We start from the raw sequence: 20,322 nt of genomic DNA on the forward strand, positions 1-20,322 counted from the left end.
TTTTTGTTATTTTTATTACAGTATATAACTGTAATAACATTTGACATGTGTGGAGAAATTAAGACATCAGTTTTTGTTTCCTTATAGTGTACTCTATGAAAAATTATATTCAGTAATTAAGAAATCATATTAAACTGTTCATTTTATTTTCTGCAATATAAAATTTTTAATAACAAAATGGTATACATATCAACAAAATATTCTCAAATTCAGTATACTATGGTATAAAACTATCAAAGAATAAACGAAAAATGGTTTACAGGTTATATGAGATAATTTTAATCAAAATAGGTAAGTGAAACAAGACAAAACTGTTAGAAATTAAGTATACAGTATGTTATTTATAGCAGGGCAACTTAAGTGCAGATTGTCAAAGGACCGGTGGATCAGAACCTAATGCGGTCTGAAGTCGACAACTATGTGCATTTATTTGTAAGTCCTGTATAAAGAAGTTAGAGAAATAAATAAGTGAAGGAAAAGATCAATTGCTACCTTTACAAATAATTTAATGCCTTTCTAATGTTTTATTTGGACTTTCAGCAATGAATTCAGTCGTGCAGTTGCTGATGAATACCTTAACTACTTCGATTTTCGAAGTGATACCCTTGATGTGGCCTTGCGAAAGTTTTTGGACAAATTTTGTTTAGCAGGGGAAACTCAGGAGAGAGAACGTGTTCTAGTCCACTTCTCCCGTCGCTTCCTTGACTGCAATCCTGGCACTTTCAACTCTCAAGGTAATAATTAATCAGGTGATAGAAGAAAGTTTTATTTTATTATATTACTGGTTCCCATTATTTTTACACATTTACTTGTTGAATTTCTTATTTTTTTCTGCTGACCTAGATTTGAAGATTTACTTTGCTCGCCTGTTATTAGTGTTGAGCTGAAGTTATGTAAACTCTAAAGCAATGGGTCAGCATTTGAAGGTCTAAATTATTTGATTTTCTTAATTAAAACTAAAAAGTTATTTCTTAGACTGTATTCCATCAAGATAGCTTTTTCAGAACAATACTATATGCTGTATTGATTCATAGATTTTACATTCCTATCAGTTTTGATAAAACCAAATAAATGGTATAGAAGATTTTGTAAAACATTGAAATATTTTATGATCAAAAGAAAGTGTTTTAACCCTGGATAGGTACGGTCCTCGGACACCCCTTTAAGGGTATACTCGGACGCGAACGACCCCGACGCCAAAAAAAATTCTTGAAAAATCAGTTTTTGCAGTAACCTCCTTTTTTCTTTTGCCAAAAAAAACTTCAATGAATGCTTAAAACAACTGTAAAGATAAATACTACTCATCTGCAGAAAAACTATTTATTATAAATATTTTAAAAAATTAAGTAGAAAAAAAAAAAGACCTGACATAAAAATTCATAAAAAAAAAGTTTATACATATATACACAAATCCTTTTAGGAATTGATTCTTGAATGTTTAGGACACATCTTGATGTATTTTGGATGAAGTCAGACCCATGGAGGTGAAGATCTGAAATGAGAAAAAAAGGGTAACTTTTTTTGGCCAAAAAAAATTGTCCAAATTTCATGAATTTTTTTGGGTACCCAAATGAAATAGGAAGTGGCAAATTTTTTTAGGGAATAAACATATGTTATCCTAAAATAGAAATATGTAAACAAATCTTCATTATTTTGTAAATTACATTTATATCAGGGGCCATATATAAAGGTAATTTTTTGAGTACTTGGAAATTTCGTAAAAAAATACATATATTTAATATATAATATGATATTTATGCAGGTAAAAATATACCAAAATATCACAAATTCTATAGGGAACAAGAATATATATAGATAGGGCAGCTTACGCTTCGGATATGTCCACAAAATGGCCGCCAACCACACTGACTCAGACTCCCTAATCTGCCACTTGAAATGTAGGAAGGGTATGTCAATTTCAAGGTGTTATTTACTAATCTAATTATTATTGGATATGCATAAAAATTGTATGGTGGGTTGCTGGATAATTGTCGATTATTTTACGTTTATAAAATTAAAATTCTGACCCAAAAAATTTTTTTTGAAGGGAAATAAAATCGAAAAAAAAAATGTAAAACAATATTTTAGCTAAAAAAATTTGATGATATTCAATCAAAAAAAAAGTAAACAAAATTTTCCGACAAATAAACATCTAGAGGAATCATTACTCTGTGATAGTTCCTTAGTACGTAGTAATTTTGAAAGAATTGAGAAAAAACGAAAAAATGGCAATCACCGGAAAATCGAACACATACCTATATATACGCCATATCTGGCTAAAAAAAAGATAGGCATGGGTAGCCAGATCATCTAAAAACACTTTCCAACACTATAAAAATATAAGTTTTGCAACACTACTTGCCAATTCCTTACGGTAACATGACTAAGCAAAAAAATGCAAAACAAATAAAAAGGGGCACTCGTGGAAAAATGGCCATTCTAATATACGGCATTTCAGAAAAAAAAAATTTCAGCCACGTGCTAGGCAAACCATCAAGGCATATTTTCCGACAAATAAACATATAAATGAAATATTACTCTGTGATAGTTCCTTAGTACGTAGTAATTTTGAAAGAAATGGGAAAAAACGAAAAAATGGCAATCACAGGAAAATCGAACACATACTTATATATATGCCATATCTGGCTAAAAAAAAAATAGGCATGGGTAGCCAGATCATCTAGAAACACTTTCCAACACTATAAAAATATAAGTTTTGCGACACTACTTGCCAATTCCTTACGGTAACATGACTAAGCAAAAAAATGCAAAACAAATAATAAGGGGCACTCGCGGAAAAATGCCCAACATTCTAATATACGGGATCTCAGATAAAAAAAAAGACATGCACGTGTTAGCCCAACCATCAAGGCACACTTTCTAACACATAAACATGAAAAAAAAATCAATAATATACGGCAATTCCTTACTACGTAGTAAATTTTTACAAATATTGAAAAAAAAACAGAAATTGGCAACCGCAGTTAAATACCCAATATACCAATAACTACGTCGTATCTGACAAAAACAAAATCACGCATGGGTAGCCAGATCATCTAGACACACTTTCCAACACTAAAAAAGCAAAAGTTTTACGACACTATTTCGCAATATCTTACGGAAAAATGACTTGGCAAAAAAATGAAAAAAAATGAAAAAGGGACACTCGCGGTAAAATGCCCGACATTCTAATATACGACATCTCAGATAAAAAAAAAGACATGCACGTGTTAGCCCAACAATCAAGGCACACTTTCTAACACATAAACATGAAAAAAAAATGAATAATATACGGCAATTCCTTACTACGTAGTAATTTTTACAAATATTGAAAAAAAAACAGAAATTGGTAACCGCAGTTAAATACCCAATATACCAATAACTACGTCGTATCTGACAAAAACAAAGTCATGCATGGGTAGCCAGATCATCTAGACACACTTTCCAACACTAAACAAGCAAAAGTTTTACGACACTATTTGGCAATATCTTACGGAAAAATGACTTGGCAAAAAAATGAAAAAAAATGAAAAAGGGGCACTCGCGGTAAAATGGTCCTCGTGGTGATGAACGACATTTTAACTAAAAAAAAAAACATGCACATGGTAGCCAAACAATCCACCAAGACTTTCCACAACTGATAACCTATACAAGTTGCACCATTCTACGACAATTTCATAATACGTAATAACTTTGATAATTATGCAAACTACCTCAGAAGGGTAAACTCGGACGCGAACGACCCCGATGCGTCTCAGAAATCGGGGAAGGAGTACAGCTACAGCAATGCACATCTGGACACTACTAGAGCGTGTAGGGGAGACACCTCCTGCAGGTCGATCACCCACAAATTCAGTCACAGGGGTGAGTCACGTGAGAAAAACCTGTTTTTTTTTGACGCTCGGGGTCGCAAACGACCCACCGTACCTATCCAGGGTTAAGAATATATAGAACAGATAGTGTCTCTTTTGTTGTAAAAATAATTGCAGTTTATTATTAACTTATAGCGGTGATATCCCTTTGTAATAAGTAATGCAAGGTAAAAAAGGACACAAGATGTAGTTACAAAGTTAAGATAAAACAAAGAGTCAAAAATGTTATGTCGAATGGTAGACGATACAAGGGAAAAGAGGGACAAAGTGTTTGAAAGTTTTTGTAAGTATAAAACCATCCTATTTAATTTACTGGGATTTTGTTTGGTTTCACTGGAGTGGAAACTTTTTCATCGACATGTGAACTATCAAAGATGCTGTGCCATCGTTGTTCAGAAAGTTAGATAAGGGATAGCCTGAGCGTTATTGTCACTTTCCAGATTTGATTTAATACAGAGCCATAGGTTTGAAAATGAATTTCCCTTTGAGTATTTATTCCTGAGGTTGATTGAATTTATAAAAAAAATCTTTTTACTCAATATTTGTAAAAAGAAGTGACGTATATTAGTGACAAAATTCTTGTGCGTATGTAAAGAACACACAACATAGGTTCTCAGAGATCAGTTTCCACAAAGTGTTGTACCTTGAGGCTTGATGCAAGCCAGAATAGTACACCTAAATAAAGTACAGAACTGTATGTAAGGACTGAAATCACATGTCTATGCTATTGCAAGTAGTTGGGTCTTAATCAAGGAAATAGAAAAATACAATCTATGAAATGGAAACTTAACTATAGTGCTCCCAAACGAAAGTGGCAGTCGAATGACAGTTCTTCTTAATATTTCGTATAGGTTTCAAATAATTTCGTACCTTCATGACATCTCGGTGAGGATACAAAAAAACAATTTGCCCTGCTTGACATTTGCGTATTAACTGATTTAGCGTGTCGGACTAATCCTATTCTTCTCTGAGAATGGGTGACCTCTAAATCTTAATCTTTTGATTCTTTGTTTTTTTTTTTTTTATCTACAGTTTTTCAGTACACTGGAATTTTTTGTAATTTTTTTTAACACATACACACAAACACACACACATATATATATATATGTATATATATATATGTATATATATATATATATATATATATATATATTTATTTGTATTTATATATATGTATATATGTAAATATATACATGTATTTATATACACACACCATATATATATATATATATATATATATATATATATATATATATATATATATATATATATATATATATATATATATATATATATATATATATATACAATGTATATTACATTTATACATACATATATACATATATTATATATGTATATATGTATATATATATATATATATATATATATATATATATATATATATATATATATATATATATATATAATGCCGTATATCATATTAACTCAGATAAAGATGTAAAATTAATAAAGACACGTGCGCCTTGTTTTTAAATGTCTCAGAGACTTTTAATCTATTCCAATTTCTTTTCCATTGGCCACCTGGGGAAAAATAGCCGAAAAGGGAACTATATCCGGGATAATGACCGACGGAACTGCCCCACCTTTAAGACCTTAATCCGTCCTCTGTTTTAGGGCTTCTCCAGATAAAATGACCGAAATATTTAAGATTCGATGCGAAAAAATAAGCTCTCAGCTGCCACTTTCGTTTGGGAGCACTATAGAACTAAAAACCACAAGCAGGTTATACAGTATATATATAGAATGATATGAAAAGAAAAATTTGATTATGAAAGCTACATTTTATCAATGAAACATTGGAAGTAGAAACTGTTGTAAGCCAGGGACTCTGATTTTTATTTTTATGTGTATATACAGTATAATGCATGTTGGAGCCCTTTGGCTGACAGTATCCTGCTTTTCCTACAATGGATGTAGATTGGTTAGTAATAAAGTAATAATGATAATACAATGTGTTTATACATACTGTAAATACATACGTACTTAGGACAGACAATGTTTTCCTGGGACATGTGACTGTAAAAATTAAAACGACATCACATATGGTTAGAGACCATGCTCTGCATGTTATATGTACTGTACTTTATGCAATCATATTATAATAGTAATACTGATGCATATTTTCCATATACTGTAATGTATAGAGATCAATAGATTATGTAAGACATGTTACAGTACTGTACTTTAAAAGAGATAACCAGATACCCAAAATTTCAGCTGTTGGCAACTCATGGTACTAGTGTTGTCGGATAGAAAGGAGCTCATTGTAATACAGTACAGTTTACGATCATACCTTGGAATATGAGTTTAATTCCATGTGGGAATGAGCTTGTAACTCAACATTGTTGTTTCCTAAAACAATTTTTTTCCTTAAGAAATACTGTAAAATTCACTTGTGTTCTACACTTCCGTAAATACAAATACAGTATACAAAAATTTTTAAAGGATTTGTTATTGTAATTTTTGTACAAATTACAACTTCTAACAATAGAAATGAATACATATTAATAATTCCGAATGAAAAATAGAAATAATTGATAAATTAACTCGCACTTTACATTTGCAAAGTTGTGAGTGGTGTAATTACCGGTATTCTTTTTATTTTTATTCTAGATGCATTCATAACTTCTTTGAATACATAATGCTACCATGTTAAGTACCTACTCTGGTGGAATGTGATGCCCTTTTCTTTTTTAGATTTGGAAACTTCTAAAAATATTAAAAAGTACTCTTAATTCTACTACACATGTCCCTTCTACTTTTTACTTGATACTTTTTTATATAACTTACACAAGATTGTGTAGACTATACTTTTCAGTTAATTAAAAACATTTACTTCTGTTTTCTACTTAATGAGATTTTCTCTTTTAATTAACATTTAAGGGTATATAAACTCATATGGGGATGTAACACTTCTAAGGAAAAAAAGTCAAATTGTTGAAAGATCATTTTGCAAGTGAAGTTGCTGAGAGATGTGATGGCAACAGAAAATCACAAAAATTGAGGTGTGAACATGTGATGAGAAAAGGAGAGCAGTTAAAAAAATAGTAGCTATGGGACTAGCAGGATAAAGATCAATATGAAGTTCAAAAATCACAGAGAAATGGTACAGTATAGTTAAAGACCCAGACCAGCAGGGAATACAGGTGGAGGTATCATAGTAAGAAGAGAGTGAAGAAAATGCTATTCATGTTTGTCCATTGAAGGGGAAACTGATATAAAGATGTTGAATCGGTAATTGTTATCCGATGATTATGGCCTAAGAGTTGCTTATTATCTCAGACTTCAATAGTTTTGTATGATACACAGTTCTCTCTCTACTGGTCCAAAAATATAGAAGATCATGAAAATATAAACCTGCAAGTCAGGCTTGTTTATAGTTCTCTTAAGAATTAGCGTTATGACTGATTTCGCGCAACATTACCGTAACTGTCCAACAATTCTCAAATGCAGTTTATGTTTTTACATACTATATTTTTGTCATTTAATCTTTTTTCCATTTTTTAGTACATTCATTTTTTTTCCTTTTTCACACAAGGGCTTTTCGATTGTGTGAAAGCTTGCTTAGTAAGTTAATGCCTGTTTTAGTTTGATAAACATAAATTTGTGATAGTGTTGAATAATGATAATAGAAATTTATTTCATGTGATTTATTAGTTGTTCCTTTTCTATACCTACAGATGCTGTACATACTTTAACCTGTGCCCTGATGTTGCTCAACACGGATCTACATGGGCAAAGTGTGGGACGCAAGATGACTTGCAATGAATTCATTGATAACTTAGCTGACTTGAATGATGGTGAAAATTTCCCCAGAGAAGTGCTCAAATCTCTCTATCATGCAATACGCAATAAGCCTTTGCAGTGGGCCATGTAAGTCTTGTATTGTTTAAAATCTAGTTTCATTTTAAATATTGTAAGTTAATAGATAAGGAGGAATTTTAATATATTTGTTTTTATTACAGAATAGTTATGATTTACTAGTTTTTATCTTTTAGGTACTAAATTTATAATATAGTACTTATTGTAAATGGAAATTTTAAATGAATGCTTCCAGATATTTTATATAATATACTTGAAATAGTGAAATGTAAGTACAGTACAGTACTGTAGTCTGAGTTTGGTAATAACTTTTGTTGATGCCCAGGGATGAAGATGGTGACAATGATGCAAGTGGAACAGGAAAAGGCGGTAGTGGTCTCTTGGATTCACAAGCAGTAGTAGGAAGTAACCCTTTCCTAGCACCTCCTTCTGGAAATGGCATTCAGTACAAGAAAGGATATATCATGCGAAAGTGTTGTACGGATCCCAACGGAAAGAAAAGTGAGTTACTTTGTAGTGCAGGTATTGTAATATTTTGGGAAAAATTCTTGTTCTGGTCTTTGTCACAAAACCCAATACTCTTAATGGTCTTGTTAATGGATCTGCATGTATCATCAAATTTCAACAGAGTAATAGATTTCTTTGGCTGCTTCTGGTAGGTTAGCAAATGATCACTGTTATCCTCCATATCCCAATGCATAGCTCTCATACCTAATGCACACGCTGTCTGGTTAGCAGTCTACAAGCTCTTTAAATTCAGTTATTCAGGATTTCTCTTTACCGTGTTTCACAGATATTCCACCAAATTAATATTATTTTTCATTCTCTCTGATTTTCTTTTTGGATTCATAATGAAAATTCCCATTAGACTACAATTTTGGATTTTCATTGCTGGTGTGGTATTTTTTATCTATCTTCTGTTAGTATATTTTCTGTTTTGGAATCTGTGCTATTCTTTTTGGAATTTTATTGAAAACAGCATTAAGTCAGTGGTAAACAGAATTTTAATCATAAAAATTCTTTATTTCTATACTCGCCTGATCTTCATATGACTTCATCTCCAAAAGCTTGGTTTAATCAACCTGTACCTGTAAAATGTTTAAATTTCCCCATTTTCAATATTAAACTTACCCGATAATCATGTAGCTGTCAACTCCGTTGCCCGACAGAATTCTATGGAGGGATACGCCAGCTATCACAATACTAGAAGGGGGTGTACTTACCAGCGCCACCTGTGGCCAGGTACTCAATCATTTGTTGTTGACACCTCCTCAATTATTCCTCTGTCGTGCTTCCGGCTAGACGTTCTGGGATACGCTTATGGTCTTCGAGTTTATTCATGGATATTTGGTGAAGTATTCTCTTAGATTAACGGCTGTCGCTTTACTGGAATCCTTTTTATATTAGCTAGATAGCTTTTATATAATACTGGTTAACGGTTAATGAATTTTTGCTTGTTTTTGGATCACCCTTTGGCTAACTCTTTGAAACAAGATGTCTGACGTTTCGCAAGCCCCCTCCCATAGACGATGTAGGTCTTGCAATAGGCGTATTCCGAAGGCCTCGGTAGATCCTCACACCGCTTGTTCTGACTGTAGGGACAGGCCCTGTCTATTAGAAAATCGATGTGAGGAGTGCGCCGGACTTTCGGAATTGGAATTTGTCCGTCTTTTAAAATATTCATCTAAGTTAGAGAGAGGTAGAGTTAGGAGAAGTTCTTCTCACTCTTCTATGTTTTCCTCACCTCATGATCCCCTACCTTTTCCTACCCCTGTAGTGGCTACCCCCGAACCTACTGTGTGCCCTCCGCCTGATATGTCAATTGTTTTGCGTGCTATTCAGGCTTTAGGAGATAAAGTAGAATCAGTGGTAAGTGACCATAAGTCTCTGATGGCCGAGGTTAAAGAACTGAAGGTCAAGAGTGCAGTGGGTGGAAATAGTGCCAGTGCTGTGACGAGTGCTAGTGTCGGTGCAGTGCCAAGTGCTAGTGGTGCCAGTGTGGTGCGTGAGGATTTTTCTGTGCGAGCCAGTCGTCCTCCCAGTCCGGGACCTCTTGCAAGCTCCCATGCCCAGGGGAGAAGCAATGTCGAAGGGCTTAAGGGTTCGACAGGCCTTGTTAGGCGCACAGAATTATCCTCGGTGGTTGCGGGCGTGTCTTCCTTAGACCGTCACTCCCACCTGCAGACGATTGAGCCCGTCTTCTCGTCCGCTGATCAACATGCAGGGAAGAAACGTTGGTCTCAGGTCTCGAGACCGCTTAAACGTAGAGTTCAGTCAGCGAGTGCTCAGCCAGGTTGCAGTCATTGGCTCAGCTCTGACTCGCCTCAGTCATCGGTCGACTGTACTCCGCCCAAGAGGAGTAAGGTTCTGCCTATACAGAGCCCGACTGTGACTTTACCTCAGTCTGTTATCGTTTCTGCCGACCCCAAGTGGACCCTGCTTCAGTCCATGCAAGCTCAGCTTTCGGACTTGATGCGTGAGTGTCGGGCTGAGAGTGTTGCACCTCCTCCTCCGCCTACACTCCCTCCACCTGTTCTCGCTCCGCCTGTGCTCGCCCAGCCTGCACCTGCTCCGCCTGGTCGCAGCACCATCTGCCAGGCGTACGATGTTGAGCCACTTTCGGAGTTTGCTGTTCCCAGTGTTGTTCAGCCTCAGCCTTCTTTAAGGCAACCCTTGCTTTGGGATCAGGAGAGTTATTCCACTCTTCCTCCGCCTCCCCTTGCTGCTCCACCAGTGGTGCAACTCTCGGTTGGGGTACAACAACCTCTCCCCTCCGTGAGTCTGTCTGCTCAACCATCGCTGCAGCGAGCTCAACCCTCCTCTAGGCAAGCTCCTCTACACCCTGGACTTGCGCCTCAGGAGCCTCAGCTTGCGAGAACTTTACCTTGTTCTGCGCAGCCTCAACCTCTTCATGCTCCACTCATCTCACAGGAACAGGAACGGACTACTCCGCCTCCGTCCTCCGCTCAGCTTGTGCAATCCTTGGGTTCAACTCTTGCTAGGAGTCAACCTCCTTCACCCATGCGCCTGCCTTCTGCTTCGTCTGTTGTTCAGCCTATGCAGTCTGAGCCTCAGGTTTTCCCTCAGGATGAGGAAACCTCTGTTATTGTTCCTACCCGTTCTGACTCTGCGGTTCAGCATTCTGGTCCGATCGCTTCGCTACCCTCTGCTGATGAAGTGTCGAATGATGAGGAGGCACACCTTGATCCCTCATCAGACGTGGAAGAGTCTAAACTTTCTCCATTGTCTATTGATTTTCGAAAGGTCTTGGCTCTACTCAGGGAGATTTACCCAGACCACTTCGTCTCTGCTATTCCCCGCTCTCCTCCATCTGAGTTTTCGCTGGGCGTACAACAAGCTAAGTCCAACTATACTAAGCTTGTCCTAGCTAGATCCTCCAAGAGGGCTTTAAGGATCTTAGGGGAGTGGCTTCAGTCTAAACAACACCTTGGCAAGACTTCCTTCATGTTCCCTCCAACGAAGCTCGCTTCGAAAGGTTGCGTTTGGTATGCCACAGGGGAAGCACCAGGCTTGGGAGTACCTGCCTCTGCCCAGGCTGACTTCTCAAGTCTGGTGGACTCGCCTCGGAGGACTGCGATGAGACGCTCGAAGGTTTGTTGGACCTTCTCAGACCTGGATCATCTTCTGAAAGGGTTGTTCAGAGCTTTCGAAATGTTCAACTTTCTCGACTGGTGCCTGGGAGCCCTCAGCAAGAAAACCTCTCCTGCGGACAAAGATTCTGCCATGCTAATTATGTCCTGCATGGATAAGGCCATCAGAGATGGATCGGGTGAGCTAGCGTCGTTATTTGTATCAGGGGTGTTGAAGAAAAGGGAACAACTGTGTACCTTCCTCTCCGCCAGCATTACACCGTGCCAACGGTCACAACTCCTTTTTGCTCCACTCTCAAAGTTCCTCTTTCCCGAGGAGCTAGTTAAGGACTTGTCGGCTGCCCTGATACAGAAGGACACGCACGATCTTGTAGCCTCATCGGCTCGTAAGTCTAAGGTTACCACCTCTGTCCCCAAGACTTATCGCTCCCCAGTGGCTGATACCCCGGCTACGAGGTTCATACCGCCCTTTCGTGGTAGAGCCCCCAGCCGAGGAAGCTCCCGTCCAGACTCTCACAGGAGCAAGTCTAGGAAAGGACCCAGGACATCTAAGGGAAAGAACTGACTCTCAGATTCTCCAGACAACAGTAGGAGCCAGACTCAAGATCTTCTGGCGAGCCTGGGAGAAGAGAGGTGCAGACGCACAGTCTGTCAGTTGGCTGAGGTACGGTTACAGGATTCCATTCTGCCTCAAACCGCCTCTGACCACATCGCCCATCAACCTCTCTCCCAACTACAAAGAAGAGGACAAGAGGCTAGCATTGCAACAGGAGGTGTCGCTACTTGTGCAGAAGAAGGCAGTGGTTATAGTCCGGGACCATCAATCCCCGGGCTTCTACAACCGTCTCTTTCTTGTGGCCAAGAAGACAGGAGGTTGGAGACCGGTGCTGGACGTCAGCTCTCTCAACGAGTATGTCACCAAGCAGACGTTCACAATGGAGACGACCAAGTCGGTCTTAGCAGCGGTCAGACAGGAGGACTGGATGGTCTCGTTGGACTTGAAAGATGCATACTTTCACGTTCCCATTCATCCAGACTCCCAACCTTTCCTGAGATTCGTTTTCGGAAAGGTTGTCTATCAGTTCCAAGCCCTGTGTTTTGGCCTAAGCACAGCTCCTATGGTCTTTACTCATCTGATGAGGAATGTAGCGAAATTCCTGCACTTATCGAACATCAGAGCCTCCCTCTACCTAGACGACTGGCTGTTGAGAGCCTCCACGAGTCGTCGTTGTCTGGAGAACCTCTCTTGGACTTTAGATCTAATCAGAGACCTAGGTCTATTAGTCAATATAGAGAAATCTCAACTCATTCCCTCCCAATCCATTGTGTACCTGGGAATGGAGATTCAGAGTCGGGATTTTCGGGCTTTTCCATCGGCCCCCAGGATAAACCAAGCCCTAGAGTGCATCATGAGCATGCTGAAGAGGAGCAATTGCTCAGTGAGACAGTGGATGAGTCTCACAGGGACCCTCTCATCACTGGCCCTGTTTGTCGAGCTAGGGAGACTCCACCTCCGCCCTCTTCAATTCCATCTTGCGGCTCATTGGGACAAGGGCTCGACTCTAGAAGCAGTCTCTATCCCTATCAACCAAGAGATGAAGACCACTCTCCTGTGGTGGAAGCACAATCTCCTTCTCAAGGAGGGTCTATCATTGGCCATCCAGACCCCCCATCTTCATCTCTTCTCGGATGCATCGGACTCGGGCTGGGGTGCGACCTTGGACGGACGGGAATGCTCAGGAGTATGGAACAAGGAACAAGGATTACTCCACATCAACTGCAAGGAACTGTTAGCAGTTCATCTTGCCCTGTTGAACTTCAAGTCCCTCCTGCTAGGCAAAGTGGTGGAGGTGAATTCAGACAACACCACAGCCTTGGCTTACATCTCCAAGCAAGGAGGGACCCATTCGAGGAGCCTTTACGAGATCGCAAGGGACCTCCTCATTTGGTCAAGAGGTCTAAACCTCACTCTGGTCACGAGGTTCATCCAAGGCGATATGAATGTTTCAGCGGATCGCCTCAGCAGAAGGAATCAGGTCATTCCCACGGAATGGACCCTCCACAAGAGTGTGTGCAACAGACTTTGGACCTTGTGGGGTCAACCTACCATAGATCTGTTTGCCACCTCCATCACCAAGAGACTTCCGCTTTATTGTTCCCCTGTTCCAGACCCTGCAGCGGTTCATGTGGATGCTTTTCTTCTGAACTGGTCCCATCTCGACCTGTACGCATTCCCTCCGTTCAAGATAATAAACAAAGTTCTGCAGAAATTCGTCTCGCACGAAGGGACACGGCTGACGCTGGTTGCTCCCCTTTGGCCTGCAAGAGAATGGTACACAGAGGTACTTCAATGGCTAGTCGACTTCCCCAGGACTCTACCTCTAAGAGTGGACCTTCTACGTCAACCACACGTAGACAGGTTGCACCCAAACCTCCACGCTCTTCGACTGACTGCCTTCAGACTGTCGAAAGATTCGCTAGAGCTAGAGGCTTTTCGAAGGAGGCAGCCAGTGCGATTGCCAGAGCTAGAAGAATTTCCACTCGTAGAGTCTACCAGTCTAAGTGGGAGGTCTTCCGAAGCTGGTGTAGAGCCAATTCAATATCCTCTACCAATACCTCTGTGATCCAAATAGCTGACTTCCTTCTTCATCTTAGGAATGAGAGATCCCTTTCAACACCTACGATTAAAGGATATAGGAGCATGTTGGCCTCAGTTCTCCGCCACAGGGGTTTGGACCTGTCTTCCAACAAGGACCTTCAAGACATTCTCAAGTCTTTTGAGACGTCTAAAGAACGTCGTCTTTCCACTCCAGGCTGGAATCTAGACGTAGTCTTAAGGTTCCTTATGACATCTAGGTTCGAACCTCTCCAGTCAGCTTCCTTCAAGGATCTTACCCTCAAGACTGCTTTTCTCGTTTGCCTTGCAACAGCTAAGAGAGTCAGTGAGGTTCATGCCTTCAGCAAGAACATTGGTTTCACAACCGAATCTGCAACATGTTCTTTTCAGCTTGGATTCCTAGCAAAGAACGAGCTTCCTTCACGTCCTTGGCCTAGATCGTTCGAAATACCTAGCCTCTCCAACATGGTAGGTAACGAACTAGAGAGAGTTCTTTGCCCTGTCAGAGCTCTCAAATATTATCTGAAGAGGTCTAAACCTATTCGAGGACAGTCAGAAGCCTTATGGTGTGCCATCAAGAAACCCTCGAGACCCATGTCCAAGAATGGGCTTTCGTACTATATAAGGCTTCTGATCAGAGAAGCACATTCTCACTTAAAGGAGGAAGACCTTGCATTGCTGAAGGTAAGGACCCACGAAGTAAGAGCTGTAGCTACTTCGTTGGCCTTTAATAAAAACCGTTCTCTGCAGAGCATTATGGATGCAACCTATTGGAGGAGCAAGTCAGTGTTTGCATCATTTTATCTGAAAGATGTCCAGTCTCTTTACGAGAACTGCTACACCCTGGGACCATTCGTAGCAGCGAGTGCAGTAGTAGGTGAGGGCTCAGCCACTACATTCCCTTAATCCCATAACCTTTTTAACCTTTCTCTTGAATACTTTTATTGTTGTTTTTATGGTTGTTACGGTAGGCTAAGAAGCCTTCCGCATCCTTGGATTTGGCGGGTGGTCTATTCATTCTTGAGAAGCGCCTGGGTTAAAGGTTTGGTAGAGGTCCTTTAGTAGGGTTGCAACCCCTTGTACTTTGGCACCTTTGGGTTGATTCAGCCTCCAAGAGGAACGCTGCGCTCAGTAAGGAAGACGAACTTTAAATAAAAGGCAGAGTAACGGTTCTATTCGACTTCCTTACCAGGTACTTATTATTTCATTGTTATTTGAGATAACTGTTATATGAAATATGGGATACTTAGCTATCCTTTAATCATGTACACTGGTTTTCACCCACCTCCCTGGGTGTGAATCAGCTACATGATTATCGGGTAAGTTTAATATTGAAAAATGTTATTTTTATTAATAAAATAAATTTTTGAATATACTTACCCGATAATCATGATTTAATCGACCCTCCCTTTCCTCCCCAGAGAGAACCAGTGGACCGAGGAATAATTGAGGAGGTGTCAACAACAAATGATTGAGTACCTGGCCACAGGTGGCGCTGGTAAGTACACCCCCTTCTAGTATTGTGATAGCTGGCGTATCCCTCCATAGAATTCTGTCGGGCAACGGAGTTGACAGCTACATGATTATCGGGTAAGTATATTCAAAAATTTATTTTATTAATAAAAATAACATTTTTCCTTTCTTCAATAATTATACACATGCATTTAGTAAAGGAATGAGCATTCTAGCAGTAAGTGGTGACTCTTAGTCTCCTCTGTTTTAAAGTTGTCATTATCCCATGACACCACGAAGCAGTGGGGAAGGTAATCATGTATATGAACATCAAGTGAGTATAGAATTAAGAAATTTTATTATTAGAATTATATTTTTTTTTCTGTGAGCCTCCCTTGATGTTAAAATGGCTGACTCTTAAACTCCACTGGAGGTGGGATGCCAGTGAAGGAAAGAGATAGGATAATTTTAATTTAAAGTAATATTCCATGGTTAAGATTTACTAACCTGGACTAGATGACTTTTAGTAAACCATCTCAAAATATGGTTTGAAATACAATTCCATATTGTTTAATAAAAAGCTACAGGTACCTGTATTTAAAAAACTGGACTGTATCCGGTCTAAATTATATTTTATAATCTAAATGATACTTTGATTGATACCAAGTCAATTACAGTAATGTACCGGTATAGCAAAAACCTACTTGGTATGCCAATGAGCTGTAGCTCAAAGTCTTTCTAAAGAAAGGTTTGAAGAAAATTTAAAGGAAATAGGAGTCGTCATCATGTATGTAACCGCAATCAGATCTATTAGATTTATATTTAATTCTTTGAGAGTTATTGTGATCAAACTTCAAATTGTGAATGATATTGCATTTATAGTCCTGTGGGGATTAGAAACCTCAATCCCATGAAACACAGTAATGACTGCCTCTAGTATGGTAACTAAAATTTGGTCAAGTAATACTGGATGGCTGTTACTGAACAAATACTGTAAACTTAATTCTGCTGAAATACTTCATCTATTTCCAGAAAAAGCATATGAAAAAATTGAGTCAAACTTTTGCTGTAGCTGTATTTTTTTTTTTTTTTTTTTTTTTTTTGTGCTGAAGGAAAACGAATAAAATCATATTGTGTTCCTGAAGGTAACTTTGACAGATAGTGTTTGTAGCCCACTTATGTGTTTAGCTGAAGGTAATGCCAACAAGAACGGGTTATACTTGTGGGATCTTTAAGAGAAATATCCAACTATTCAAAATTCAGAAACAATACAGCACATAAAATAAATAGATTCAGTACTAGAAATTAAGATATGATCACGTGGAAAGATTAAAACACTATAAAAAACATAACACATGGTAAATAAGAGAGGAAGGCATGCTGGATGATAATAATAATAATAAAATTAGCTATAAATCAATCGTAAAATAAACGAGGGCGCGAACAAGAGACAGGAAAGAACAAGCCTGACGGCGCTAGGAGTAGGCAGGGCTACCAACAGAATACAGGGTCAGTGAAGTGCTAACAAAATGAAAACTAAATTGTAATAACTGACTCATGAAAGCCCCTTGAGCTAATGCAATCATACGAATGACGTTAAAATAGTAAGGGAGTCCGTGGCGTGCGAACGTAAATAAGCTAAGATAAGATATGTGGAAAAGAACGCCGATGGCAATCAGGCATGCCAACCTCCAAAATACGCACATGAATATGAACCGTGGCGATCCATAAAGTTCACAACGAGAAACAATCAGTATGGAGGACTTATTGAAAATCGTTAGAACGAACGAGAGAGAGAGAGAGAGAGAGAGAGAGGAAAGGAGCCTGTCCCGAGAGAGACCCAGCAAGGTCGTGAATAAAAAACTGAATAATATAAACAAAACTGGACAAGGCCCCCTCCAAAATATCAAAACTCATAGATCTGGTACTTAACTTAGATGTAGTGACAGTGGAGTCAGACATCTTGAAGTAAATCCAGAGAAAAACCAGCGAAATTCACACACAAGGCAAAATATGGTTAACAAACTGCGTGCTATTTAGGAGTGTCGTCACTGGCGTGGGTTGTCTAGTAGTAGTACGAGGTAGAACGGCACCTCGCTGTTCGGGGATTTTGACAGGAGATATCTAAATGGTGCGAGGCCTCTGGTTGTTATTTATCGCGCCCCAGTATTATACCGACACCTTATACAGGTGAGCGAGCTGGGTTCAACCTGGCATTCCCATGCAATTTTTTCTCTGGAAATATATAGCAGTTATATACCTTAGAAATGGTGCTTTAGGAGTATTTTACTGGGCGACACGGGTCTCTCGCCCAGAAATAGATTTTTCCTTCGTCAAAATCCCTTAATTATACAGTATAAAACATAAGTATGAAGATAAATATAATACCTTTCTGTAAAACTACAACCAAATTTTAGACAAATGTCCTTATAACTGTTGGCCGTGCTATACTCAACAATGTAATGAAACTGCTATAATTCCAGAATTACACGGGTCTAAATCCCTTAACGGCTGAAATAGATAATTTCTTATTAGAAAATTAACAATATGCATGTAAGGTCTTGTCTTTGACAGAACTCTTAGATTTGCATCAATCAAAATAAACATTCCACTGTCTTTAAAAGAAAATATGGGTATGTTGTCTTTAGAACCTTTAATAGACAGTCAGAGGGTTTCACTTTGCTAATAAGGTTAAAGTGTTTAGTCTCTATTCAACCAGATGTATCACAGATGGGTTTGGATGAATCAACTTTGTGAGATATTAGTTGTGCATGTTTGCTTTGTATTGTACCTTCTTGGACACTACGACAACAGGTACCACAGATCTCTTAACTATTCCTTCTGTGGCAAGAAAGTGGAGCTGTTAATGGCGGATGGTCCCCTTTAGCATAAAATCACACCAATTGTATAGACTATTGGTATACTATGTATGCAATTGTATAGACTATTGGTATACTATGTATGCCCAACATTAGTATAACATCAAAATGAACAGCTGTGATTAACGCTATTGTTTTCACTTTAAAATTACATAATGGAGGAGCGTAAATTAAATGAACCTCATAAAAACAAAGTACTGTAATATAACTAAGGAATGTAAAATGAAACTTACAAAAACTAACATTACTTCAAGTATGGCCCATATCAAAACGAACTGAATACAACAACCGAAAATTTAGCAAGTATTCTGGGCGCTGCAACTATCCCTACTATTAAAAGTCAAAGAAAATAATAAAATAATGTATACAAGAATACTTTATTTCTAATTGAATTTGTAAATAAATATGAATATTGTATATATCCATGCATAAAACGACCTTTAGGTTGAATGCGATAAAAAATTAAGATGTACTTAGATCTCATATCTGTACAGCAGTATAGGAAAATGCTGAATCATGAAACCATCTGTGTAGACCTATAAGCTAGGTTTTGGTTATGTAAAGATGTTATCACCTATAACAAATACTTAGAAATTCAAAATAAACAAAATAAAAGCAATTCTATATCATATTTTCCTCACAGAACACACCCTAAAAGGAAACCATTTTGCTTGTTTACTTTTCATCACCAATTACAATGAACTCATTTACACATCCTAGTTATAACTAAGGATGTTTATAGATTTTACTAAACTGTATAAGCTTTTTTATTATAAGATTATTTGAATCAAGTTTGGAAATTATATTAAGAATATTTATTTATGTGTGCATATCCTTGATAGCAGCAGCTTGAACCAGCTGATGATGTGTACCTGTTCTCAGCTGGTCTGTTTGTTATTACTAGGCTCTCCAAGTATATGTGTTGCTTATTTCTCTCCGTAGACAACAGCTAATGTTTACATAAAGTTATCTGAGTAAATGGTGAATGGCAAACACACCATCATGCATTGCTAATGTATTGTTTATATTGCTGCCTATGTTTTTATAAATATTGCATTGTAACAGCTCCGACTGTCATGACTTGGAGGCTTCATCTGCTAATTTATTTTTATTGAAACAAAGCACTATACAGGTTTTTCATTATTTCAGTATTATTTTCCATTGAAAAATCATCTTGAAAGATAACCAGGAAGTATGGTATTGTCATTAGAATAATACTGGCATTAATTTTTTTTAACTTCTGTAGCTAAGGCAGTTTGGCCTGTACTTACGATTATCAACGTACAGTATTACCAGTCTTTCCGTAAAAAGGTCAACGTGATAATGCTCTTAGGTTTAGAAAAGTAAAAAGATAGGCCATATTCCATATTATATTTGTTGGGGCTGAGAAAAACACCTTCAGTATAGGACATCGGATTGTGAGTGTTAACAAATGAAGTTGGGTAATTTTCAGATAGAGAGAGATATGGTTTTGATTTAGGAATTGATTTATTTTAGCAAGCAAAGGCTTTACTCATCATTTGACATCAAAATTAAAAATAAATTATCAACTCTACATATATTTGTCCATACTGTATATGGTGCGCTTAGGTACAGGAAAAAGATGTATAGCAAAATTAACATGAGGAAAATAGATATCCAAATCTGAGCGGATGCATCTGAGAAACTTAGAATTATTACAGAGATGTTGCAGGTACATAGAAAAACAATGTCCTGCGACTTTCTAGCGTGAATATACTGTATCCTAATTTGTTTTGTAGTATTTTACCAAACGTAAGTTGATTCTTTGTGTTATATTGCATCATGTTCTTAGTATTTCCATGTTAGGAAAAGCTATAGATTAAGGCTCAGTTTAGAGTACATTAGGTACTGCATTATAAGTATCACAAAAAATGGGATTGGTGCTGCTATTCATTTCCTTGTGCTTTTTTTTATTATATGAAGTAGCTTTTCACCTGTCTGATAACAACTAAATTTTATTCTCTTCTACCTTATGTGTTCACAAGTTTCAATCAAGTTACCCATGGATGTGTCATGTTAAATATTTC

At 37.9% G+C, this 20,322-nt stretch overlaps 1 protein-coding gene across 5 annotated transcripts in view; it reads left to right on the forward strand.

Moving 5' to 3' along the window:
* The window catches only part of LOC137639857 (PH and SEC7 domain-containing protein-like), a 261,377-nt gene that overhangs the window by 150,721 nt on the left and 90,334 nt on the right, over positions 1 to 20,322 (forward strand). For all 5 annotated transcript variants that reach the window (XR_011044279.1, XM_068372116.1, XM_068372119.1 and 2 more), the window contains 3 exons: positions 541 to 734; positions 7,574 to 7,766; positions 8,041 to 8,216. Coding sequence is in view for 4 of the 5 variants with exons in the window: in XM_068372116.1 (XP_068228217.1) it covers positions 541 to 734; positions 7,574 to 7,766; positions 8,041 to 8,216 (563 nt within the window). In the remaining variant the exon portion in view is untranslated. The remainder of the gene's footprint in view (positions 1 to 540; positions 735 to 7,573; positions 7,767 to 8,040; positions 8,217 to 20,322) is intronic.

The sequence above is a fragment of the Palaemon carinicauda genome, chromosome 4 (assembly GCF_036898095.1).
Source record: "Palaemon carinicauda isolate YSFRI2023 chromosome 4, ASM3689809v2, whole genome shotgun sequence".
Lineage (NCBI taxonomy): Eukaryota > Metazoa > Arthropoda > Malacostraca > Decapoda > Palaemonidae > Palaemon > Palaemon carinicauda.